Source organism: Gopherus flavomarginatus, chromosome 6, assembly GCF_025201925.1.
Source record: "Gopherus flavomarginatus isolate rGopFla2 chromosome 6, rGopFla2.mat.asm, whole genome shotgun sequence".
Classification (NCBI taxonomy): domain Eukaryota; kingdom Metazoa; phylum Chordata; order Testudines; family Testudinidae; genus Gopherus; species Gopherus flavomarginatus.
The window spans coordinates 104,183,688-104,211,271 of NC_066622.1; the positions used below are offsets into that span (position 1 = coordinate 104,183,688).

Consider the following 27,584-nt stretch of genomic DNA (forward strand, 5'->3'; position numbering starts at 1 on the left):
CCAGTGGATCCAGTACTGGAAATGCCTCCATAAATTATAAATGCCTCCATTTTCAGCTCTGTTGTATCATTTCCACAAGTTGGCTCAAACATCAGCAAGGAACATAGGAAACTGGTCATATTTTCACTTAGTGCCAGACAACTGCGCATTCGCTCACTGTGTGGGCTGGCCATTTCCCTCCGGCTGTCGAGCCAGGCTACCTAGGCACAGATTTAATACAATTCAGTGCCTCCTATACCAGGCTGCCGAGTGTTCAAGAAGGTAGAGCAGATCTCACACAGAAGACCAGGAAACACCATCACTTATTGGCTGCTGTTCTCTATTCCCACTAATGCAGAAAAAACAGAAGGCTGGTGCCTTAGCTGTCTCCTGCGGAAAGTCAATCTGTGAACTATCTATACCTTGCCATCTCCCTAAAAAAGGACGATAAAACCTGTGTTCATTATACTCCTCTGAAGAATGACTGAAAACCCCATTTTTTTCCAGTAACCCTCTGCAGCAAAGACGGGGAAAGAGCAATTTACCCAGTGGTCTATGGCTGGAGCAAAATTCTCCTGCCTATCACAAGTGTTCAGATGCATTGGGATGAATAGGATGCATAAGGTGACTATGTGGAGAGGCTGGGGAAACTGATTAGAGAAAAGAAGAAAGAGTGATTGGGAAGAAGCGAAATTACTGGAGAGAAGAGGAGTAAGAAACGGAAAGATAATAACTGAAGGAATGGAGGAGACAATACATCGAATGCAAGGAAGGAGAAATAGGTGGAGGGAGAGAAAGTGTTAGCAAGGGACAAACAAGTAATGAGAACTGAACAATGGTATCACCCAAACATTAATAACTACAATATGAAGGAAAAGTGTGATGTGAAAGACAGGAAAGAAGCTTAAAAAAAAAGAGTGGCAGAGCGTTGTTTTCAAAACCACTTTTATAATAGAAAGATGATTGTGAAGTACTACCACAAACTAGACACATTCAGACTGTTTCCACAAACAAAAGCTTATTAAAAACCAGCTAAAACTGCTATGGGTAAACATATCCACACAAATGCATAAAACAAAAGAACTTTCAAGTTCTGGAAAACTTGTTTATAACTTTAACCTCCAGTCACAACATTAAACATACTCCACACCTCTCCAAAGGATACAGACACACAAGAGACTCACCAAATTCATCCAACTCACACTGTAATTGAACGCTTAACCCTTTTCAGCAACACTATAATTTATATGTATAGCAGACATAAATGGGAAAGCGTATGATGTGTTCTTCTTTTATGTGGGAAGTCTAAGTTTGGAGTTATGGTTCAGCATTGCAGTCCCTCCCTGCTCCCATTATGAAGCAAGAAACAGTGTACAGGCTCCTCTGACCTCTGGTGAAGCTCTGGTTCTTCAGAGGCTTACTATCTCCCTCAAGCTTCAGCTAGCTCACTGGAGTGGAAACCCTGTCTTCCACCCCAAGTACAAGGGATTATCAATGAGAAGGACAGAGATGACCCATGGCCATCTTTTACAGTTAGCCCCTTCTTCTCTGCATGATTCCTACTGTTGACCTCCATCCACTTGTGCTCCCTGGAACACATGTATGCATTGGAGTATCCATATCTCATATCTGTCCTGGGACTTTGCTTCCCTTTCACTGCCAGCAAACCACAAGCAGTTTGACTGTAAAATCTAAGAGGCTTCAGAACATTAGTTTCTACTTTTCATTTTGAACGTAATGAAACTAGTGTAGCCCACAACGCACACACACGTTAGTTTACTACAATTTAAACAGTAGGTAGAAGGGCCAGGTGGATTTCCACATATCTGACTGGGTTTATCTCTCTTCCTCTTGATGTTTACACTATCATACAATGGATGATTTAGGCTCAAAGATACTTCTGGAGAATTTTTTCCTAATTTTGCCTTCTGAACACACCAGATGGCAAATACATTTTTTTTAAAAAAATCTATTTGTGAAGATTCTACTCCCCCTCCAAACAAAAATTTTTGCTTCTTCCCGAAGATCATTAACTATTTTATGGAGTGCTCATAAGATATTGCCTGGGCTGATCACACCTGCTAGAGTGACTCTGATCAGATATTTGCATTCATTCAAAAGAGGCCACTAATGGAAGTAATGGAATTTTTTACACTCTGTTGCAAGCATAACAGGGGCACATTAGTCACTCAAAGAAAAGATTGTATTGCATGCCTACAAAACTACTTGGAAGCATAGGATCCAACATCTTAGTATATTAACCAGCTAGGATCTAATGGATGAGTGTAGTAACCAGATAATTCTTCATGCTGTATCTTAATCTAATTTTAAAGAGTTTCACGGCCTAAAATAACCACGGTAACTATTTAATAATTAGAGCAAAATGTGTACTACTTACATCAGTAACTACTGAATACATTTGTCTTCTGAAGACTAATATTCCTTTATTTTAGAGCTTATTCTTGTCTTAAAAACTGAACTGAAGGCATGAATTATACTTTTCAGACAGTTCTAATGTTAAGGATCTGTTTAGTATCTTTCATAGTGACTATAAACACTTCCTGCAGTACCCATAAAAGCCTAGAATGCTCCCAAACACCGAATTGTTTCTTTCAAATTACGTCTGACTCAGATAAGGAGATGACAAGGGATTTTGGGAATTGAAAGTGTTCTATATTTTACAAGGAAGTCCTGTAGAAAGATCAAAGAACATATCAAAACTCTGCAGTAATGGAGTACAAAGCTTATCAGTCCTTGTTATAAAGGTCACTTACCACGTTGGCAAATCTGCCTAATTTCTGTTGAAATAAAGAACGTTCCTTTTCAGAAATGGCAGATTTACTCAGTGTGGAATTATAGGATCTGGTTTCTTTTTGTATTTATAGTGCTCACTGTTTAACTGACTGATCACACATGTTGCGGATTTCCCCTTCTCATGTCCCTCCCATTCCTCCATTTACAAAGACTTATGTTTCCAAGCAGCCACATACAATTTGGCAAAGACTACACTGTCATCATATAAGCAGTGCTAATTTCCAACACTGGTCAGCACACCCATTGGAACATTTTCTCTTAGAAACCAAACATTTTGGGTTTGTCTACTTTAAGAACATGTCAGCATTTTTCTGCAGCCGTGCAGTTCCACCCATAAAAGAACAGTGGTAATACTAGTGTTAAGGGGTGTTGGAATTTTAAGATGCCCTGCCAACTAATTCTGCTCTGTAAGTGGAGTTTCACCAATACAGAAAAACGTGGATGAAGCCGTAAAGAGATTCTATGGGGGAGGTTTCAAATAGGCTGATTAGATTATTTCTCTCAAGCTTAATAATGACCATAATTAACATCTAGGCTGGCTAGGGATAGGAATGCTGTGGAGTGAGTGAGCACTACAGTTTGTCTACAGTTTTTGTATCACTTAAATTGTATTGGTTTCAAACTGGTACAGTATAGCCCCCCCCCCCCCAGTGCAGATCCAATTATACCCATATAAAGGTGCTTATACTAAGATAGCTAAGTGTTGTAAATTTAGGGAAGTAAATAGAGCTTGGTGGGAATTTGCCAAAAGAAAACCATTAAAATGGAAAATTTATTGCCCACAAAATCAATTTTTTTTAATTGGAAAATTTGTTTTTCCAAGACCCTTTGATTTTCTATTAGAAAAATGGAAACAAGATAGTTCTGTGTGACAGTTCAATACAAACTGGAAAATTTCACTTTGTTTAACTAATCTGAAATGCTTTGTTTCAAATCAATTCAACAAAACATTAAACTGACTTCCCTACTAGTGCATTCCCTCATGGGACCTACAGGTCAGGCTTTCTGGAGGACTACAAATCCCACAATGCCTTCTGGACTCCCCTTTGATGAAACTGTAGGGGAATCGTGTGATTCTGTATGAATTGCAGATATAGTCCAGGTGTGAAGCCTGGTCCATGGGGAAAATAGAGACCAACAGGCTCGCAAAATACAACTTCCATGTTCACCTCAGTGGTGAAAGAACAGGTTAAGGACCATTGAGAAAATCTGGACATGAAAAAGTCCATAGAGGCGGATCTAATGCACCCGAGGGTGCTGAGGGAGTTGGCTGATGTGATTGCAGAGCCATTTGGCCATTATCTTTGAAAACTCGTGGTGATCCGGGGAGGTCCTGGATGACTGGAAAAAGGCAAATATAGTGCCCATTTTTAAAAAAGGGAAAAAGGAGAATCCAGGGAACACACTGGTCAGTCTCACCTCAGTCCCCGGAAAAATCAGATCCCCAAGGAATCCATTTTGAAGCACTTTGAGGAGAGGAAGATGATCAGGAACAGTCAACATGGATTCACCAAGGGCAAGCCATGCCTGATCAACCTGACTGCCTTCTATATTGAGTTAACTGGCTCTGTGGATATGGGGAAAACAGTGGATGTGATATATCTTGACTTTAGCAAAGCTTTTGATACAGTCTCCCACAGTAGATAAAAATATATAAAATATGGAGATATACCTATCTCCTAGAACTGAAGGACCCTGAAAGGGCATCGAATCCACCCCCTGCCTTCACTAGCAGGACCAAGTACTGATTTTGCCCCAGATTGCTAAGTAGCCCCCTCAAGGGTTGAACTCATAACCCCAGGTTTAGCAGGCTAATGCTCAAACCACTGAGCTATCCCTCTCCCCATAATACTTACCTACATAGTACTTTTGCAAGCAAGTTAAAAAAGTATGGATTGGACGAATGGACTACAAGGTGGATACAAAAATGGCTAGATCATCAGGCTGATGTCTAGTTGGCAGCCAGTATCAAGCGGAGTTCCCCAGGGGTCGGTCCTGGAGCCAGTTTTGTTCAACATCTTCAGTAATGATCTGGATGATAGGATGGGTTGCACCCTCAGCAAGTTTGTGGCTGACACTAAGCTGGGGGGAGACGTAGATACACTGGAGAGTAGGGTCCAGAGTGTCCTAGACAAATTGGAGGATTGGGCCAAAAGAAATCTGATGAGGTTCAACAAGGACAAGTGCAGAGTCCTGCACTTAGGACAGAAGAATGCCATGCACTGCTACAGGCTGGGGACCGACTGGCTAAGCAGCAGTTCTGCAGAAAAGGGCCTGGGGATTACAGTGGATGAGAAGCTGGATATGAGTATGCCCTTGTTGCCAAGAAGAGTAAGGGCATCTTGGCCTGCATTAGTAGGAACACTGCCAGCAGATTGAGAAAAGTGATTATTCTCCTCTATTCAGCACTGGAGAGGCCACATCTGGAGTACTGCGTCCAGTTTTTGGCCCTCCACTACAGAAAGGATGTGGACAAATTGGAGAGTCTAGCAGAGGGCAATGAAAATGATTATGGGGCTGGGGCACATGATTTACTAGGAAAGGCTGAGGTAACTTGTCATATTTAGAGTCTGCAGAAGAGAAGACTGAAGAGGATTTAATAGTTGCCTTCAACCATTTGAAGGGGGGGTTCCAAAGAGGATGGAGCTAGTCTGTTCTCAGTGGTGGCAGATGACAGAACAAGAAGCAATGGTCTCAAGTTGCAGCGGGAGAGGTCTAGGCTGGATATTAAAAAAGACTATTTCACTAGGAGGGTAGTGAAGCACTGGAATGGGTTACTTTGGGAGGTGGTGGAATCTCCATCCTTAGAGGTTTTTAAGGCCCAGCTAGACAAAGACCTAGCTGGGATGATTTAGCTGGGATTGGTCCTGCTTTGAGCAGGGAGTTGGACTAGATGACCTCCTGAGATCTCTTCCAACCCTAATCTTCTATGATTATATGTGGCAATGTACCACAATGGGGAAATACAGTTTAACGTCCAACTAACTTGCAATGAAGTATCCTACTCGAGTTCAACCAAAAGAAATGGAACATTGTGATTTCAGGAATGATGAAAGAGTTTGTTTCAATCGAAAAAGCAGAAAACATTTTAATATTTCTGAAAATATGTTTTTGGGAATATTTAATTCCATGAAAAATTTTCAAATGATAACTTTTCAGTTCAGGATGAAAACATAAAATGCTGAAATACCGGAATTTCCCATGAGATGGAAATTTCAGATTTTGGTCAGCTCTAGAAATAAGCTAGTGGTATATGGCACCGTTACATCAGTAACTGCATCTCCTTATAGGATGTATAGATTCCACTAATCTCAGTAAAAAAAACAAAAGAAAAAGGCATCCCCCAATCAAAATAGTTAAAAATTGATACAAACATTAAAAATTAGGCCTGAAAAGGGAGTGCTTTGCATTGTTCAACAGCTAGCACTCGAGTTGACAAATTCATAGCATTGACTATCTGTGAAAAAAATTCCCTGCCATTCCAGCTTATATGAGAGTTACAATCAAGAAGGCTGTTCACAGTTATTAAGGATCTCTGGCGTGTGGAAAAAGGAAAAAAACCCAGAAGCTACAAAACGGAATTGCAGTGAGAAAAACTTACCTTTGGAGAGCAGTTGAAATGCATACCGGGTACTGGCAGTGTAGTTACATACATCGTAATACACCGATATAGGTATAGTGTGCCAACTATACAGAAAAATCTTCTGCTAATAATAGACCTGGAGACAAGGAAAAAAGTGTCATTCTAAGGAAACAAATTCTACCAAGATTTGTCTAAGAACCATGAAAGGCACCAGTCTAGAATATAATGTTGACAATTCAAGCTCAAGCTTAATAATGCTTTATGCATCTACATCAGCTTTCATCTAAGACTATTAAAAAATCTTTGATCTCCCATTTTACAGGGGCAAAACAGGCACAGAATGCAATTAAGATTATACAGCAACTCAGTGGCAGAATTAAGAATAAACCCCAAATTTCTGCCTTTTAGTCCTGTGTTCTAAACACTAACCTATGATCCCTTCCTACCATCATTCCTTATAAATACAAATAACTTGTAGTTTAAAGGTAGCAAACAAAGCCAGTCCAAAACTAACGTAGGTTTCAAGCCAGAGGCTGATTTCCTTTAACCTCTGCAAAGTATCTCTGCATCTACAAACACGGAATTATCTTCCAAAAGGAGCAATCATATTTGATTTATTCATATACATTAAAAATGCTACTCATGAAAAAGAGAATCAGCAATCCAAAATACAGAAATACAATTATTACAAAGCTGAATTAGACCAACCAATGAAAAATGGAAGTTATTTACTAGTTTTGGAAGTTCTCTGAGATATGTGGTCCATATCTGTATTCAACACATGGATATGCGTGAGCATGCATCCAAGTCTGGACATTTTAATGAGTGGTGTCCACTTGTCCTCGTACGTGCAGTAGGTCTCCTTGTGCTTCTGAGTGAGGATATAAAAGGTAGTGGTAGTTGACGTCCCCTCAGTTTCTCTTCTTACAGTGAATCCAACCAGACCAGAAGCAGAGGGGACCGAAAGCAGGTAGCGGAATATAGATAGGGAGTGGAGGATAGACCTCAAGTCTTTTAATGAATGAAGAGTCCTTCATTTTCTCATTAAACAGGCCTGACTCATCAAAGGGAAGGGCCTGCATAGTATTCTTCACTTCCCTGGGAAAGCCTAAGGATTGTAACCAAGTATCTCCCTCATAAAAACACCAGTGGTCAAGCTTCTGAATGCTGTATCTGTTGCATCAAATTTAACCTCAAGAGCTCTTTTTGCCACCAACTTGTCCTCCTTTAGAAGGCTCACCCTGCCTCGATGGGCTCAGGGAAGGAGTGCATCTCTTATGGATAGTCCTTGACAGGGATCTGTCCTTGTGCCCATGAGAATGCCCTTCATTCTCATGGGAAGCTCTAAGGAAGAGTCTTTGGAATTTGAAACTGAAGGCTCTGCTCCTAGGCATGTGCTCATTTATTGAGGCTGTTGTACAGGAGGGTGTCCCTGGCCCAGATCAAAGGGGTCTCAGGGCCTTCTCCATTAAGCGTTTCCTAAGGTGAAGCTCACAGGGTTTGCAATTTATTGGTGGAAATGATCAACAAACGCAGAAGAAATATGTGTCTCACCCAGACAGCAGAGACAGCATTGGTGTTCGTCACTGACAGAGAAGGATCTAGTGCAGGAGATGCAGTTTTTGAAGCCTGGGACTTTGGGCATAGACCCAGACCGCAGGGAGGTAGTCCCCGGTCCTGGGAGCAAAGTACACAAACCACACTAAAACTATAGCTTTACTAATCTAAAAAGAATAACTATATACTATTTTATCTGCAGGATCTCTGAAAGCTGAAGAAAGAGAGGACATTGAATTCTGACTCTGGACCATGCAGCAGTAAGGAACTGAGGGGGCATCAACCTGTACTGCCTCTTCTGCTCTTGCTCAAAAGCATGAGGAGACCAACTGTGCATATATGGACCAACAGACACTGCTTGTTAAAATCTCTGAAATCAGGTGCGTGCTGCACATGTGTACCCACATGAGGAACACATATAGGAACCAGCATTTGAAGAACTGGAGGTTTAAATACCATGGATCCACAGTGGCCTCATGAAAACACAGTCACATGTTTTAAAATTTACTTCTATAATTACACCTGCAAGTTAGAATGTGAAAACCTGATCATTAGCTGCACCCTAATTTGAATGCACAAGTGCAAATTCATGTTAAACATGAAATGCAGGCTTTGCAAGTACCAACTGCACACAAAATACAAGCATAACTTTAGATTACAGGTTGAGGCCAGCCCAAAATGTGGCTCACTTAGGCTTCTGCTGCCAACTTTCAATGTAATTACAGTAGTATTAACTATAACAACAGTAGCACTAATATTAAATATTGGCAAGCATATATATGATCCATCAGGATTAAAGCCCCACTGTGCTGAGTAAGAGAATCACTCAGATATTCTCAAAAACAACTGATAAAGGGTAGAGGAAAGAAATTTAACATAGAAGGAATCTGAAGAACTGATACAACCTTGTTAGTTACATGTTATGTTGGTTTTGCTTTTGTAAAATAATCAGCATTTAAAACTGAGGAAATGATGGCAAACTAAGCTTGCAGTTTCTTATCCAGTTAAAAGTAGAATGCATGGGTAAGATAAAACATTATCCTTTTCCCCATACTGTCTCTACTTGCCATACAAGGCCCCAGGTATGTTATTCTATAACTATCTCACTTCCCACAGAATACTTTAAGAGAAGCTGTATGCAAGAAGGATCTATAGTAAACATACTGAAAAGTTATCCTTTCCCACTCTTGCTGCTCTCCTTCCCTAAAACTGTCTGTTAAAGTAAAAACTATGTACTTAAGTAAGGATTCCTAAAGTATTTATTTGTGACTGCTTTCAAATTTCATTGTTTAAAAGCACTTAATCCAGACAAACATCTAATACTTCTTAAATAAGTAAAGTTTCAAAACAGCCAGCAGTAAACTGAGCTCTCCTGAAACTCACAAATGGCTGACAATTTGATTTTTAATGGCTTTTGGCAGAGTCAATTAGTTGCAGTGTTATTGATCTGACTACAGCATGATTTAACAATGCTAGGTCAATATTATGAAAGAGTTTTACTGCTTTGAGGGAAAGATTTCAAACAATATATTGTGTGTACATATGTTTCAGACAAATGATTACTTCCTCTTGAAACAGTAAATATTTTTGCAAACAGGAATACACTAAAGAAGGCTTAAGGTTGTAGTATCAGACTATATCTCCATGGATGTAACTATTGCAAGCTAGGATAAAAGACGGTTACTCACCTTTGTAACTGTTGTTCTTTGAGATATGTTGCTCATATCCATTCCAGTTAGGTGTGCGCGCCGCGCGTGCACGTTCGTCGGAAGATTTTTACCCTAGCAACTCCGGTGGGCTGGCAGGTCGCCCCCTAGAGTGGCGCCGGCATGGCGCCTGATATATACCCCTGCCGGCCCGTCCGTTCCTCAGTTCCTTCTTGCCAGCTACTCCGACAGTGGGGAAGGAGGGCGGGTGTGGAATGGATATAAGCAACACATCTCGAAGAACAACAGTTACAAAGGTGAGTAACCGTTTTTTCTTCTTCGAGTGATTGCTGATATCCATTCCAGTTAGGTGAACCGCAAGCCTTACATAGGCGGAGGAGTCGGAGTGAGAAGTCGCGGCGTGTAGCACTGCGGAGCTGAAGGCCGCATCATCTCTGGACTGCTGGACCAGGGCATAATGGGAAGCGAAGGTATGAACGGAGGACCAGGTCGCTGCCCTACAGATCTCCTGGATGGGCACGTGGGCAAGGAAAGCTGTCGATGACGCTTGAGCCCTGGTAGAGTGCGCAGTCACGTGACCCAGAGGAGTACGAGCCAAGTCATAACAGGCTCAGATACAGGATGTTACCCACAAGGAGATTCTTTGAGAGGAAACAGGTAACCCCCTGGCACGTTCTGCTACCGCCACAAAGAGTTGGGGGGACTTGCGGAACAGCTTGGTTCTCTCTATATAAAAGACAAGCGCTCGACGGACGTCCAGTTAGTGAAGCTGCTGCTCCCTGAGGGACGAGTGGGGTTTTGGGAAAAAGACAGGGAGAAAGACGTCCTGGTTGACATGAAAGGCTGAGAACACCTTGGGGAGAAAGGCTGGGTGCGGTCTCAGCTGGACCTTGTCCCTGTGAACACAGTATACGGGGGGATCTACCGTGAGAGCCCGGACCTCCGACACCCGTCTGGCTGAGGTGATGGCTACCAGGAAGGCAGTCTTCCAGGAGAGACAGAGCAGGGAGCAAGTCGCTAATGGTTCAAAACGGGGGGGACATGAGCCGGGTCAGAACTAGGTTCAGGTCCCAGGTAGGGGTAGGGCGTCGAACCTGGGGGTAGAGACGCTCCAAGCCTTTAAGGAATCTCGTCACCAGAGGGTGAGAGAACACCGAGCGGCCATCCTCCCCTGGGTGAAAGGTGGAGATGGCCACCAGGTGAACCCGAAGAGATGATATTGCCAGGCCCTGCTCCTTAAGGGACCAGATGTAGTATAAGATGATGGCAATGGAGACCTTGGTGGGAAGGAAACTGCATTCCGCACACCTGCAGGTGAAGCGCTTCCATTTTGCTGAATAAGTCGCTCTAGTGGAAGGCTTCCTGCTGCCCAGGAGCACCTGCCGCACTGGGGTAGAGCAATGGAGTTCGGACCGGGTCAGCCATTCAGGAGCCACGCCGTGAGGTGCAGTGACTGCAGGTCTGGGTGACGTATCCTGCCGTGGTCCTGGGTGATCAGGTCCAGGTGAAGAGGCAGGGGGACAGGGTCGGCCAGAGATAGGTCCAGCAACATGGAGTACCAATGTTGCCTGGGCCACGCTGGAGCTATCATGATCAAGCGGGCCCTGTCCCTGCGCACCTTCAGAAGGACCTTGTGGACGAGCGGGAACGGAGGGAATGTGTAGAACAGGCGTCATCCAGGGAATAAGGAAGGCATCTGCTTCTGAACCGGGTTCCCGGCCTTGAAAGGAGCAGAACATCTGGCTTTTCCTGTTCCCTTGGGACGCGAAGAGGTCCATCCGGGGATATCCCCACTTCTGGAAGAGCGAAAGGGCGACGTCCGGGCGAAGGGACCACTCGTGGGAAAAGAAGGATCTGCTCAGATGATCTGCCCCAGCGTGTTCCGAACCCTGGGAAGGAAGGATGCGATGAGGTGAATGGAGTGGGCTATGCAGAAGTCCCAGAGCCGCACGGTCTCCTGACACAGAGCAGAAGACCTCGTGCCGCCCTGCTTGTTGATATAATACATGGTCGTTGTGTTGTTGGTGAATACCGAGACACAGCGACCTTGAAGTTGATGATGAAATGTTTGGCAAGCAAGGCGGACTGCCCTCAATTCCCGTACGTTGATGTGGAGGGCTAGTTTGTGAGGTGACCACCGACCTTGGGTCCGTAGGGTTCCGAGATGGGCCCCCCAACCTAGATCTGAGGCATCCGTTCTCAGGGACACCGAAGGCTGGGGCAGATGGAACAGCAGCCCCGCACACATCACGGACTGGTCCAGCCACCACCGCAGGGAACCTAATATATCTGGGGAACGGTAACAACCGCGTCCAGAACGTGCCGGGCCGGACGGTACTGACTGATGAGCCAGGACTGGAGGGGCCTCATGCGAAGCCGCGCATACCGCGTGACAAACGTGCAGGCCGCCATGTGGCCCAGCAGGGTTAGGCACGTGCGTATGGAGGTCAAAGGTGCTGTCTGCAGTCGTCGTACAATGGCCGTCAAGGTCTGGAACCTTGAGAGAGGAAGAATGGCTCTGTCCAGAGTAGAGTCCAGAAGGGCTCCGATAAACTCTATCCTCTGAGTGAGGATTAGCGTTGACTTTTCTATACTGAGGATGAGACCCAAGTTCGCGAAGAGACTGCTGACCATGCGGACGTGGCTGAGGACTTGTGTCTCTGATGGCCCCCGAATCAGCCAGTCGTCGAGGTACGGAAATACATGTATGCGGCTGCGATGGAGGTGGGCGACAACTACAGCCATACATTTGGTGAACGCCCTCGGGGCCGTGGAAAGGCCGAACGGGAGGACCGCGAATTGATAGTGGCAGTGGTTGATCACGAACCGAAGGAACTGTCTGTGTGGCGGGAAGATGGCTATATGAAAGTATGCGTCTTGCATGTCGAGGGAGACGTACCAGTCTCCAGGATCCAAGGATTGGATAATGGTCCCCAAGGATACCATACGGAACTTCAACTTCACCACGTATCTGTTGAGTTCGCGCAGGTCGAGGATAGGCCTGAGGCCTCCCTTGGCTTTGGGGATCAGAAAGTAATGGGAGTAAAACCCCTTGCCCCGCTCGGCTTCTGGATCCTCCTCTACGGCTCCTTTGTCGAGGAGTGTCCGCACCTCCTGAAGGAGGAGTTGCTCGTGAGGGGTCCCTGAAGAAGGATGAAGGAGGGGGGCGGGAGGGAGGGCGCGAAACAAACTGCAGATGGTATCCAGCTTGTAATGTGCGTAAGACCCATCGGTCGGATGTTAGTCGGGACCACGCCGGGAGGAAAAACGAAAGACGGTTGGAGAAGGGAGGGGATGGATCCGGGAGGGAAACTGGTGCAGCGCCCTCGGGCGCACCTTCAAAATGAAGGCTTCGAGCCAGAGGGAGCCTTGGAGGAGCTCTGGTTTTGCCCCCCTTGGTTACCCGATTGTCTATGCCGGCCGTTCCTACTTCGACGTCTGGCGAAGTCCTGCCTCTGGCAGGGTTGAGGGTAGGGCCGGCGTTGCTGTTGAGCCCCGAAGGGTCTGCGCTGGGTGACTGGCGTATGCATCCCCAAGGAGCGCATAATGACCCTATTGTCTTTAAGGCTTTGCAGCCTGGGGTCAGTCTTGTCCGAAAACAGGCCCTGGCCTTCAAACGGGAGATCCTGTATGGTGTACTGGAGTTCCGGAGGAAGGCCAGAGACCTGTAGCCAGGAAATTCGGCGCATGGTAATGCCAGAAGCCAGAGTCCTGGCAGCTGAATCTGCGGCGTTGAGAGATGCTTGCAGGGAAGTTCTTGCTACTTTCTTGCCCTCGTCAAAGATCGCCGCGAATTCCTGACGTGCATCTTGTGGAAGCAATTCCTTAAATTTGTCCGCTGCCGCCCAGGTGTTGTAAGTGTAGCGGCTAAGGAGAACTTGTTGACTGGACACTCGAAGTTGGAGAGCGCCCGCAGAATAGATCTTTCGGCCAAGCAGGTCCATGCGCCTCGCTTCTTTAGACTTCGGTGCCGGGGCCTGCTGGCCGTGACGCTCCCTCTTGTTCACAGATTGTACAACGAGGGAGCACAGGTGAACATAGAGATACTCGTACCCTTTCGAGGGCACCATGTATTTGCGTTCCACGCCGCGTGCCGCGGGGGGAACTGATGCCGGCGACTGCCAGATGGTAGTGGCGTTGGCCTGAATGGTCCGGATAAAGGGAAGGGCGACACGAGTGGGAGCATCTGCAGATAATATGCTCACCACCGGATCCTCAATTTCTGAGACCTCCTCGGCCTGCAAATTCATGTTCTGCGCCACGCGCCTGAGGAGGTCCTGATGCGCCCTGAGGTCGAGCGGAGGAGGGCTGGTGGATGTTGTTCCAGCCACTGCCTGATCCGGGGAGGATGATGAGGAGACACCCGGCAGGAGCGGATCTGCAGGAGGCTCCGTCTGGAGCAATGTTTCCAGCTCTGGAGGGAGATCAGGATCCCGATGGTGAGACAATCCCTCCTCTGCAGGGGACGGGGGAGGACAAGACAATGGGGCCTCTGGAGCCCTGTGCTCTGATGTTGTTGGACGCGGGGGAACCTGCTGCGGCCCTTGGGCTTGATGATATGCCCAGGGGGTCCAGAAGCCCCACTGCTGCAGTCCATGCTCCTGAGGAGGGGGATCCTGGAAGAGAGCGGCAGGCCTGTCAGCATCCATAGCGTACGCGCTGTCTGTTTGAGAGGAGACAGACGGCTGTTGGGACGGCCAGGGTGGAGCCGGACGGGACTGATATGGGACCCTCGGTCTAGACGACGGAGACCTCCTCGGTGCTGGGGACCAGTGCCGGGAGTCATATCGATGCCAGGATCGAGACCGGGACCTATCACCAGCCTGGTGCTGGGAGGTAGACCGGGATGTAGAACGCCGACGATGGGAGCGGCTTCTGGGATCTCGGTGCTGGTAGCGGTGGCTCGAGCCAGACCGGTGCCGGGAGTATCGGGACTGCCGTGAAGAGGACGGGCGCCGCGAGTACGACCAGTACCGCCGCGGAGAGCGGTGCTGGGACTGCGAGCTGCGTCCCGATCGAGGTCGTCCACAGTGCCGGGACCGTGATGGGGATCGGTGCCGGTTCAGTGAAACCGGAGATGGAGCTTGCATGGCCGCAGGCTTGCCTTTTGATTGCAGAACCCGCACTGGAGGCACCGGGAGTTGAGGTAGCGTAGGCTCAGTCAATGCAATCAGGTCACGAGCCGAAGCAAATGTCTCTGGCGTCGAGGGGACCATTAGCTCGACCCCAGATCTTATGGGGGAGCTGTGAGGGACCGGACTCGAAGGACCTCCTGGGCCCAGAGTCGATGGAATCCCTGGCATCGGTGCCGCAGCAGTAGATGGTGCCGGACGCTCCGTCCGCGTCCGCTTGGCTGGAGTGGCAGACGTCGAAGGACTTGCTTCAGGGCCCGGTGCCGGGGAGGGCCGGTGCCGAGGCGTTTTCCTGGTGCCGGAGCGGTCCGGTGCTGGAGCGGAGCTGGCGCTCGGCGTCGAAGCTGGAGGGTTAAGCGCTGCTTCCATTAAGAGGGTCTTTAAGCGCTGATCTCTCTCCTTTTTTGTTCTTGGCTTAAATGCCTTACAAATGCGGCACTTTTCAGAGACATGCGATTCCCCAAGGCACTTCAAGCAGGCGTCGTGGGGATCGCTCATTGGTATCGGCTTCTTGCAGGCCGAGTACTGTTTAAACCCTGGCGAACTGGGCATGAGCCCGGCGCCGGGCGCAGGGGAGGGCTAGAGCCCAAGCCCACTAACTATATACAACAAGTACTACAACTAACAACTAACAACTAATATTATAAACTCTGAGTATAACTATAACTATATACAACTATTAGAACAACGAGACAATGGAGAGCTAGGGACATGGAAGACAGCTATGCCGCGCTCCACAGTTCCAACGACCGACATGGCGGTAAGAAGGAACTGAGGAGCGGACGGGCCAGCAGGGGTATATATCAGGTGCCATGCCGGCGCCACTCTAGGGGGCGACCTGCCAGCCCACCGGAGTTGCTAGGGTAAAAATCTTCCGACGAACGTGCACGCACGGGGCGCACACCTAACTGGAATGGATATGAGCAATCACTCGAAGAAGAATGGCATTATTCCATTAGAGAGATCAATTTCACTAAGAAGCAAAGACGTTCTACTCAAGGCTGAACATCCCTTTTATTAAACTATATATGGCTCTGATTTCAGTTCTATTTAAACTAACTGGTTTAGCAGACTCTGGGGTAAAGAGACAGAATAAATGGTAAAAGGCAAATGTGAAGTAAAAATTCAATACCACTGTTTTTCTGATGCTGCAAATGCTGACAAGGTTGCTGCAACTATTTATAACGTTATAGCACACCAAAGGAGAGAGACTCAGACAATACTTTTAAGATCACTAATTAACAAATGGCTACTAACTCGTAATATACTTCTGAGACACAACTATGAGGAGTTGCACTAGAGCAGGGGTCAGCAACCTCTGGCACACGGCTCGCCAGGGTAAGCATCCTGGTGGGCCGGGCCAGTTTGTTTACCTGCCACGTCGACAGGTTTGGCCAACCTCGGCTCCCACTGGCCGCAGTTCGCCATCCCAGGCCAATGGGGGTGGTGAGAAGCCGCAGCCAGCTGATCCCTCGCCCACGCCGCTTCCCGCCGCCCCCATTGGCCTGGGATGGTGAACCGCGGCCAGTGGGAGCTGCAATCGGCCGAACCTGCCGACGCGGCAGGTAAACAAACTGGCCCGGCCCGCCAGGGTGCTTAGCCTGGTGAGCCGTGTGCCAGAGGTTGCCGACCCCTGCACTAGAGTGTAATGGTTTCTATGCATTGTATGTAGATAGTTTAAATTATAGTGGATTCTGCAACCCTTCTTCATACTGAGTAGAGCTGTGCCAATTCATTTTTTGGTTTGCTAATCGTTCTGGAAAAAAATAAATGTGGCTTTGGATGAATAGTAGCCAATTTTTTTTGTTTTGCATTTCAATGAATTGAAGAAGTCTGAAAACTTTAATTTAGGGTTGAACAAAGTGTTTAATTTGGAGTATTTTTAATAAAAGCAAAAGAAATGAAGACTCGATTCACAAAACCCTTGATATGCAGTAGTTCAGTGGTTAGGGCATTCACCTAGGATGTGAAAAAAAAGGGATTCCAATCGCCACTCTGGAGCTGGGACTTGAACCTAGGTCTCCCCAGTCCCCCAGATACGCTAAGCACCAAGCTATTTGCTATTCCGAGAAGAGTCTCTCTCCTATTGAAACTGTCGCACTTTATACAAAATACTTATATATTTATTGGGATAGAGAGAATGACTCCATAGCTCCAATGGTTAGGGCACTGGGCTATTAGGTATAAGGGGGGGCAGCACCACCACTGTTTTTGTGAATGGTACTGTAAATCTCACTGGGAATCTAGCCTGAAAAGTCAACATATTTTATGCATATATGAAAAAAAATACTCCACTGCACACACGTTTCTCCTTGGGAAGAGGATAAGAGAACAAACACGTCAGACATTAGTTACAATGTTTAAAGCACTACTGGCAGGCACCCAAATACTATGGCGATGAAGTCAGTACACAAATCTACACACAATAGAATAGAATCCACTCATATAATGCTATTGACGCATGTGTCACTAGTGGGCACAATTTGCTCTTTAAAAACAAAAAAACCCCAAGCTAAATTAATTTACATGTCTTGGATTTATGAACAGAAATATTAATATTAAATTCAGGATGGTTCAGGGTTTGTAGCTCTAATGAGCAACATTTTCAAAGACTTAATTACCAGTTAATGAGTTAATGATAGTATAGAGTGACTAAATATTGGCCAAAAATATCCTCAAAGTTCTATATTAATTTTCCATTTTTATATCATTATATATTACATAAAAGCTAAGAATTAAGCCCCTTGGCTAAGGAGCTTATTCATATGCCACTGCAGAATTGTTGAGAAGACAAAAACTAGTCAAAATAGATCATTTCAGATAAATTTTCTTGTTAAACATATTGAACTTTAGTAAACCATAGTAAATAGATTTAATCCTAAAGGAATAACTTATTCATGGGGAAGCATGATTTTCTAGTTGTTAGAGAAATCATCAGGAAACTTGGAACCCCAACACATTTTCTGGCACCAACTCTCTACATAGCTTTGAGCAATGCTCTGATTCAGCAAAGCATTTAAACACATGCTTAACTTCCCTAAAAAGGGATGCTTTCCTGAGCTGGACCCTGAACTTCAGTGCCCCACCTTGCCTGTACAAAAATGGAGATAATGTTTAAGGAACTAGCCAAAATGTCATTTGATATATTAACATACAACCTATAGTATATCAGTGACTTCCCAGTTATCTTCACTATCCAGTGAAGTAATTATGCCTATGAATGCTTTTTTCGTTGTCTCCATGGTTACTCTGTCATCTCAGAAGATCAGGATTACTTCTGATAGTTTGCCTGAGAATAATACAAACTCTCTTATAATTATTAACAGCTATAAAGGTAAAATGCAATGAAGGAAGTTGTATTATAAATATTCTACTTATGATGTCAAAGATTTCTGGTCTCCTTGTTAAAAGCCTAATCACTTGATTGAGCATATAATGGTTTAGAATATTTACCCAAATGCCAGGTTTTTAAACTCATAACATAGCTCTCAGAATCTTCTTCCTCTAAAATGCTCAATTATTTATGCTTCTATAGGAAAAAAATTTAGCCACAAATCTAGGAGGCAGCCAACTCAAAGAATTGTGGTTCATCAAGATGTTGCAGTCAATGTGCAGCCCACACTATAGGTGCACATGAGCCTCATGCACACAAAATCAGATTTTGTGCCTCCTTGTGCTCCTCTTTGAGGTCAAAAGGGTAAAGAGGGAACCCTGCCTCAGTTCCCTCACCATTCAAAAGTTGTGATAGCTAAAGACTCCGAAAGTGGAGATGGAAGGTAGGTTGTGGGATCTACACTGAATAAAAAGTTTGAAGAACCACAGTTACTATAGCGAATGTAACTTTTCTCTTGAGTACGTGTCTGTGGATCCACTGTTCATGACTGGCAAACAGTATCTGCTTCGGATAATGAGAATGAATAGTGCCAGCTAGATGTAGTATTGTAGCCATGTTGGCACAAGGATATTACAAAGTGGGTGAGGTAATATCTTTTATTGGACCAACTTCTGTTGGTGAGATGAACAAGCGTTAGAGCTACACAGAGCTCTTCCTTGAAAGTTTCTCTCTCTTACCAACAGAAGTTGGTCCAATTAAAAAAAATATTACCTCATCCACCTTGTCTCTCTAAGCTGACACTCTCTAAAGTCAGGTCTAAGAGTTGAACAGTGATTGTAGTACTGCTTTCCTGAATTTGGCATCTGGTCTAGCCATTAGATTCAATGCATAATGCTTGATAAAGGTCAGTGGGTTACTCCACATTGCTGCCTGGCAGATCTCAGAAGCAGGCAGAGAATGTTGTTTGAGCTGGGGTGGAGTTGGCCTTGATATTCAGTGGGATACAGTGAGATATCTTGTGTTGTCCTCATACAAAACAAAATAGTAGAATGTGAACTACAGCCTATACTTAACAATAGTTACCTTTCCTATCTAATTAAGTCGGTCCTTCCCACCTCACCCCAAGGTCAGTCTGTTGCAGAGCTGATGGCTTTACAGGAATCAGGAACGAAACTTTCAGGAAAACACCTCCATGCCACAAGATGTTTTCTCTGTGAATGGATTCAGAGTGCGTCGCCGCATTCTGTGCTATAGTGAAACAGTCTATTATCTTTATTTATAGACAGGGCGAACCCCAGTCTGTTGTAAGGTTTCTTCTTTTTTTTACTTCCAAGTGGTTTTATCTGTTTGCAATTGTTACTGATAGTTTTCCTTTGGTAGTCTTGGGATGGAGCAACTCAAGTCAACAGAGCCTTGAATTACATCATCGGCTATCCAGGGAGAGGTGACAATTCCCCCTTCCTTGAATGGGCCACCCCTGAGATATATTACTCAGTGGTGACTAATTTTTACTTTAAGACCACAATGCATACTTTCAATATAGGTACATCATTCTTTAAAATATTACCTATACATACATCTCAATAATTATGAATCTTGACAAGTTATGTGCTTCATGTAGATACCTTACATGTTACCCCTTATGGATAAATATCCTGCAAGTTGGGTTTGGCAAAGAATTGTTGGTAAAGAACAAAAGACCCTCTGCCAACTGGCCTCTGTCACACACCTCTTATTTCTATGGAACCACATACAGTTCTGGTGTGAACCCACTGAGGAGCATGATCTCCTTTGGAGAGGGTGATATGCTTCGTGACATGTGGGAGGATGGTCCTCTGCAAGGCCAATGTGGCCACATTGGCATACTGTACAGGTACTGGTCAGGTTGAGGTGAGCTGCTCCAGTGCCACTCCTGCTCCAGCTGGGGTGGCACTCTAAGTGGCACTCTACAATACCCAAGAAGAGGAATCTCTGCTCTAAGCCAGTAAGAAGGAATATGTCAGCAATGGCGAGGTGGAATATATTTCCTCATCAAAGGGCAGCACCAAGGGATGATATGAGCCCAGTATCTGGCACTGCCATTTCAAAAAAACCCTAATCTTGTGCACATGCATATGCACAGTAAGCTTGACACTGACACATATTCAAAGAAAATAAATTATAGTGTGTGCGCGGGAGTTGTCTTCATTTATAGGACAAAGTGATTCAGAAATCAGTACTACTATGCTTGCTAGATTTTAATTTAAAGTTCTGTGACAATACATGGAATTATTTTGAACCAGTATTAACTGTACTGTGCTATCAGAAGCTAATAATGTGACAGAATACACCCCTGTATTCACACCCTACACACTACTGTAATAATCTTTGTACAAGATGTGCCTTGTGAGGTATCATTAGAAAACTCATAATTTGTTGTTCAGTACTGTCCTGATAAAATATGCATGGCAACATCATATGTTGAGTTATACGATTTCCCTTAATGATGTTATTAACACATTCCAAACCCAACAGCCTCACCCTGGCAGAAGTCACAAACAGGTCTTCCTAAACAAAGGAATATATGTGTGCCTTAATTTGCATTTAAGCAGTAAACAGAGTCATCAAGCAAGAAGGGGAAATAAAGGAAGCTCAAACAGGTGGGGGAAAAGAAGCCAGTTAGAATGTCCTTCCCCGTAGACTCTTTATCTACTCGTTCTCAGCTGAAAATGTTTTTCAGATAGGGGACCTGAAATTATATAAGGGAAGCACAAACACTCCCAGGCACCCCCAACCTCCCTGCCCATCACATTCTATGCACCTAAGACAACAAAGGAAATAGCCATTGGACTCTTAGGGAGGTGAGAGGGGGCTTCCTGACCTGAAAGAGTTTGGTCAGTAATCTTGCAGGAAGCACATGGTGAGAAATTTTGCTTGAATCTAATATGGTTTGTTAAGTTAGGGACTAGAAATTGTTTTATCTTTTGTTTTTCTTGTAACCATGTCTGAATGTTATGCTGCATTACTACTACTCAACTTAAAATTTCTCTCTTTGTAGTTAATAAACTTGTTCTGTTGTTTTATATAACCCAATGTGTTTAAGCTGAAGTGTCTGGGTAACTATTTAAGATAAGAGGCTAATGTATATATATATTATAGTGTATACCCTGCAGTATAACCAAGATGTAACTGGCAGGCTAAAGTTATACAAACAAATCTGAGAGTAGCCTGCATGCTAGTGACTGGTTGTGGGCAGTCCAGTTTGGAAGTTACAACTACTAGGCACTGCAAGACACCCCAGGTTACAGGGCAGGGGTGACACAGTCCCTCGCTGGTCTGGATCATACCCTGGTATGTTACAAATACCCACAAACAAAGCTGAAGAACAAGACTATGTTAAATCTCTCCCCCACACTTTCCTTCGTACATATGCAGAAATGATTTGGTAGTTTACTAGTTTCAGTAACAATTGTAAGAATAAATGGGGCTCAGGCAATTTACAACAAAATGGGGCACTATATGCTGTTCTTTTAGGAACACAGCACTCACTGCAAATGTAATGGAGTTTCAAGTATAAAACAGTATATTAAATGGATAAAGTGTCAAAAGGAAAGATTGCTCAATTAAATCATTATGGGGCACTTTTCAAAATGAAAATAAATGTATTTTTTTGTTACCAGCAATAGAGCAGAAAACTTAATAATATGCCCAACACCACACAGAGTGCTGGAAGTATACCAGAGTTTGAAACACCATGTTTCAAAAGTTTCCTAGGAAAACAGCATAACTAAAAAAAAAAAAAAAAAGTACCAAAATCACAAGTTTTTTATTGTAGCTTAAAAACATTGGAAACCTCACTTCTTTTAAACTGTATTTTTCCATTCTGATCTTCAAGAAAGAAGTCCATCCATCCAATATAATACGTTTCCATCAGGGCCAAAGATGTGTCCTTATTTTCCTTCACAGACATATCCATTAATAATCATCAAATTATAGCATCTATACACTTCTCATCATCCATATTTTCAACTTTATGTCATGTTCATGCTGGGCATGGTAGCTCTTCAGCAAGAGTAGGTTTAAACCAGAGCAGGTTTAAACTGCAAACAGCTTGGCAACAGATCAAGTATAATTACTTGACACATTACCATCCCAGGCAATGACTAGGGGTAGCAAGGCACTGGTTGACTTGTGAGTCATCACAAATATGCATGGAAAGAAAGTAACATCTACGGAGGCAATACAAGGAAAATTAATCCTTCATGTTCTGGAAGTGTAGAAACTTTTGATCTGTAAGGCCATAGGAGACAACCACAAAATGGGAATTGCTCCTGGACACCAGGGAGGATGTGGGAGGTTGGAAGGTCTCAAGTATAAAGTTCTCTCTCCTCCTTAGGCTAGCTAGCTGATAGGGGCTTTGGGGTAGTTGCTACTCATACTGATCTGTACCCACATTTTGTACCATAGCTCCTTCTCCCCCAGCCTTTCAAAAGAAGGAAATATGAATGAGACTGGCACAATCACTTTAAGACCTATAAAATGAACAGAGACACTCCATGGAGCCACTCAAAAGCAGAATTGAGAGCTATTCTTGACTACGTAATGTATAAATACGCTCTAAGAGAGTCCATAGCTCACGTCTCTCACTAGAAGGGCACCCCCTGATCATATTTTATTCTGTTCAACATATAGTGTAGACAAATGTAATCTGCATATATGAAGCAGGTACTTGTGCACAGCCTGCATGAGCATCTTGGAAATTCAACATCAGATGAAGGGATTCATAGTATTTTGGAGAATATTTTTTACAATAGCAGATCCTCCTGAAAAGAAGTTGAAGTCTATCCTGCTAGTTAACAGCTCTAATTCATTTTCTTGAAGAAGATAGCAAAAGAGTCTTTTGAATGATACTATAGTACTCTTTAAAATGGTGCATTGCTTCAAGAGCTGGAAGTCTGAATATAGTTTTGTTTTCAAGGGAAACAATTAACTATTCATACAAATGCCACCATTGACACCAAAGAGCAGAATAGCACAACAGAGGAATGGGTGGAGAAAATTCCTTCCATGCTAGCGGCTGAGTAAAATTTTATTGCATTGAATTTTCCAAGCACCCATATTTTGTTCAGTGTAATGCTTAAGAACATCTGGAAGTCATTCTCATGCCCACCCACCCTCTAGTGTTGGAAAGACCTTCATATATGTCTGCAGAAAAGCCGGAAAATTACACCATTTAAAGGGTACTCTGTCAGAAGTCTGATTTTAAAAAAAGAGTATAAAAATTCAAATTTGTCAGTGTTTCTTTAAACTGGAGTTGCTCAGATTAATCCGTAAACTTTCCTGAACTGTACTCCTACTAGGAACACAGGAAATTCCCTAGCAAATCAGATATTGCCACGCCTGTTTTCCTGTCTCTGCCAGTGGTTAAGTACCTAGACATTTCAGAGGAAGCTTCAAGAAACTCTGCAAAGGACAACTATAGAATAATCTGCCCACAGATAAAGATTTTTTCTCACCACGTTAGTGGTTCATATCTATTATTTCATATCTGTCATTTTTTAGTGTTAGTGGTTCATATCTGTTATTTTTTTAACCTATCTGGCAGAACTGCAGATGTTCGCATTTTATATAGAAATGTATAATGCTTTTTTGAATTTTGCAGAGATCTTGGTTTCAGTCATATCTTGGGGCAATGAATTCCACATGCAAATATTCACTATGTATTAAAATATTTATTTTAAATCAGTTTTAAATTGATTGCCTTTCAATTTAATTGGATGTTTCCTTGTTCATGTATTATGAGAATAATGTCCCTCTCCATTCACTTGCTCATCTTCTCTTAACTGAACAGTCCTAATTTTCAACTTGCCTCACATGTATGTCTTTGCAGTGCAGGCATACACTGCAATAAAAACTGGCAGCACTGACTCTCAGAGCCTGGGTCATTTGACACGGGCTCGTGGGGCTCAGGGTTTGGGATTTTTACTGCAGTGTATCAAGTATCAGGGGGTAGCCATGTTAGTCTGTATCCACAAAAACAACAAAGAGTTGGGTGGCATCTGAAGAAGTGAGGTTTTTTACCCATGAAAGCTTATGCCCAAATAAATCAGTTAGTCTTTAAGGTGCCACCCGACTCCTTGCTGTTACTGCAGTGTAGACATTTGGGCTCGAGCTAGAGCCTGGGCACTCAAACCTTGAACCTCTATACTGCAATTTTATAGTTTTGCAGCAGAGCCCTGCGAGCCCAAGCCATGGGTCTTTCATTGCAGAGTAGACACGCTCAGTGTCTCTAATAATCATTGCCTACTTCTGAACCCTTATATTTCTTCTCTCTTTTTTGTGATGTAGTGACCAGAACTTCACACATTATTCTAGCAAATGTATATAAATATTATACATACATTCTAACTTTTTGTTTGATTGTATATATGTACATACTGCAGGCCTACAGAACAAGCAGTGCCTGGCCCTCCTGCCAGCTACTCTGACTCCCAGAGATGCATGGGATATTTCATGCCACTCAGAGCTATTGTTCCAGGCTGTCTGCAGACCCAAGCAAATATTACGGCTTTAGTTATACTTGTCATATTTTCAAGGTTTTCTTTGCAACATGCTCTAGAAGCTTGCTTGGTTGGTTTTTTTTTTTAAATGAAATTTGAGATTCCAAACTCATCACACTACTCCAGGAGCTAGAGGTCCTACCACAAACCAATAATGCCTATGGTCAATCTTGTCTTGTCCTAACTGTGCCCTCAGCTCCCAGTCTTCCTCCTCTGAGACACACAAAGGGAGCTTGGAGAGAGGGAGATAAGAGTACTAAGCAGCTGGCTGGGGAAGAGAGAGTTTCAATCACTGGCCCATTTCCCTCAGCCCTATACTGCTAAGTTTGCCTGAAGGAAGAAACAGGAACAGCCAAAAGGGAATTACTGCTGAGAAAATAAGCCAGGCATCAGACTCTAGGAGAAAAGATGAAGGAGTAGAGGGAACATGTGGACTGTGGAGGTGGGAAAGGCAGAGAGTACTGATGGACTGTAGGGAATGAGGGGAATAATTATGGTGGCTCAGATATCATGGAGTTGGGCAGAATATGAAACCTTTTCAGAACAGAATGCAGATGGATAAAGGAGAATTACTTTACTGTATGAAAAGAGGAAAGTGAAGAAATGTGCAGGCAGCAGGGCGGATGAGAAAAATGATTAACTGATGATAGGATGCATGGAATGCCAGGGGTTTAAACTGATACAGTGATAGGGCAATATATGGATTTTTTTTTTAAGGGGAAATTGTGCAAACCCACTTTGATTTATTAAGCAAATTATACGAAAGTGTCATGCAATTTTCACACCTCAGGCTTTTCTGCCAAGCCCACGTAGACAATTCTGACATACTCTGTAGTCAAGGGCCATGCAGGTTTATGTAGCATTCCATTCCTTTCAATGACACGCTTTAACACGCCACTTTACTAGAGTCTATACTCTGTGAGCACCCACTGATGTCATGTTCAATTCTGTCCAATGCTGATTATCAAGACTGCTTTTTTGGATGTTTAATAGTTGTTTTCTGGATCTCAAATATGCTTATTCTTGCTCTTTTCTTTTCAAAGTGACAAGCTATGAAAATCCTGATACTGGTAAAAGTCAATGGTTTGAATACTTCATTGACAGAGCTTAACAGGAGATAAATATCATGTTAATCAGTTACCAAGCTGGTTTATCTACTGGTAGTTTAAGGTGGACATTATCTTCCTCATCTCATGGAAGACAAAACCCATACATCTTAAAATGGCTAGCTAAGATGCAGAAATCCCGGAACTATTCATGTGGTTTTATTCACATGATACGGTTTGTGTCTTATGTGTGTTTTTCATTATATTTGTTTATCTTCTTTTGCACTTTTAAAAATGTGATATAATCATTTTAGCATATGTCTTCACTATGGAGTTAACTCCAGCTCTCATCACTTGAGCTGGCCTAACTCAAGTGAGTGGACACACTCACAAACTGAACACTTGAGGTATGCAGAATGATTGCAAGAGCAGCTGAGGAGTTGTGCTATTGAGCTGTGTTAATTCAAGCTGTGACCCAGCTTGAGTTAAAAGCACCCCCACATTCAAAAGTTAATGGTTTTTGTGTATGGCCAGGGCTTGAATTTGGGGGAATACTGTGAAGTAAAGACAAGCCTGCATATTTATACTAACCACTGTATTTAGGATTAGCTTCCTTCTGTACTTTATGAACAAAAAACATATACACTCCAAAAAAATCTATATAGACTATGTGATACAGATTTAGATTCTTCTCTGAGTCTGCCAAGAGTACACTGACTTAAAAAAAAAATCACCCCAAGAAAATGGAACACTTAAAAAACACTACAAAGATTTCAGTTTTATACCTTAAACCTCTGCTTCTCCCAAAAGTGATTAGTATATCAAACACCATGATTGCAAAAAATTGTACTTACTTGTATTTTAAGAGCAGCCACTGAATTAACCAGAGTCCTACAAGAATCATGCCATTAATTTCACAAATAGAAAAGGCCCATTGTACACGGTTAAAACGATCAAAAAATGCATCTGGTAGGGGAGGCTGCACCTCCTTGGGAGGCACTCGTTCATGGACGACTGAGATCGTCACTGTGGTAAAGATGAAACAGAGAAGTGCATAAAGAAAAGCCAGAAGAGTCTTCCCCCACTCCATAGGATACTGGGAACGCTCTGGCTCTGGCATGGGGATCTTTATCATCTCCTTCCTATATCCATTTGGCATCCCATTCAGTTTGATTTTAGTGCTGAAATCATTTTCACTTGTGGTGACAGCTGTACTGATGCTGAGGTGACCATTGGCATGCCCATTTTTGTGCGCCTCAATGTGGTGCTCCACTTTTAAAGTTTCTATCATGTACAACAACCTCTGTCCATTGTCAGAAGACACACGTGACAAAGGTGGCTTCTTAAAATCCTCCTTAGTTAGATTGATCAAATCCTGCCCAGTGTAAAATTCCAGCGGTTCACAGTATTCTGGAACAGCATTCTCCATCAGCCAATTTGCCACCTCTTTGGGTGACCAGAATGTCACTTCTTTCATTTCGTCAGGCAAATTCATGCAGTCTTAAGTTTACTTTAAACCAGGCAGCAGTCACTATTGTTCCAATACAACAAAAAGCCTCTCTTTTGCTTGTTCATCCTGTCAGATGTGCAGCAAAAACCAGTTTGGCAAGTTGACAAGTTTCTAAACACTTTGTACAAATACCAGTATGTTGTAGCCAGTCCAGGAAATGGTTCACCTCTTTTGCATTTATATTCTTCTTTCTAATGAGAGAGAAAAAAAAAGGCATTAAGATGGTGTTTAACAGTAAGTTTGCATTTTATGTTCATAAGAAAAAATTAACCCAAAGAAGCAATATCTACATAGGAGCATGAAGAAGTAGCTTTTTAAATTCAGACAAATGCATATGACTTTTCTTTTTAGGTTTGTTTCTGAATACTCAAGATAGTTACTAGTTTGATCTTCTGTATGTGTCATTTTAACAGTTAATATAAG

The 27,584-nt window shown here is 43.6% G+C and overlaps 1 protein-coding gene across 10 annotated transcripts in view; it reads right to left on the minus strand.

The window, feature by feature from the left end:
- The window catches only part of SGMS1 (sphingomyelin synthase 1), a 213,205-nt gene that overhangs the window by 16,422 nt on the left and 169,199 nt on the right, over positions 1-27,584 (minus strand). For 9 of the 10 annotated variants that reach the window (XR_007775152.1, XM_050959559.1, XM_050959563.1 and 6 more), the window contains 2 exons: positions 26,506-27,352; positions 6,395-6,512 (listed from right to left, as the gene is read on the minus strand). Coding sequence is in view for 9 of the 10 variants with exons in the window: in XM_050959559.1 (XP_050815516.1) it covers positions 6,395-6,512; positions 26,506-27,146 (759 nt within the window). In the remaining variant the exon portion in view is untranslated. The remainder of the gene's footprint in view (positions 1-6,394; positions 6,513-26,505; positions 27,353-27,584) is intronic. The other variant, XM_050959568.1, reaches the window with a different exon arrangement.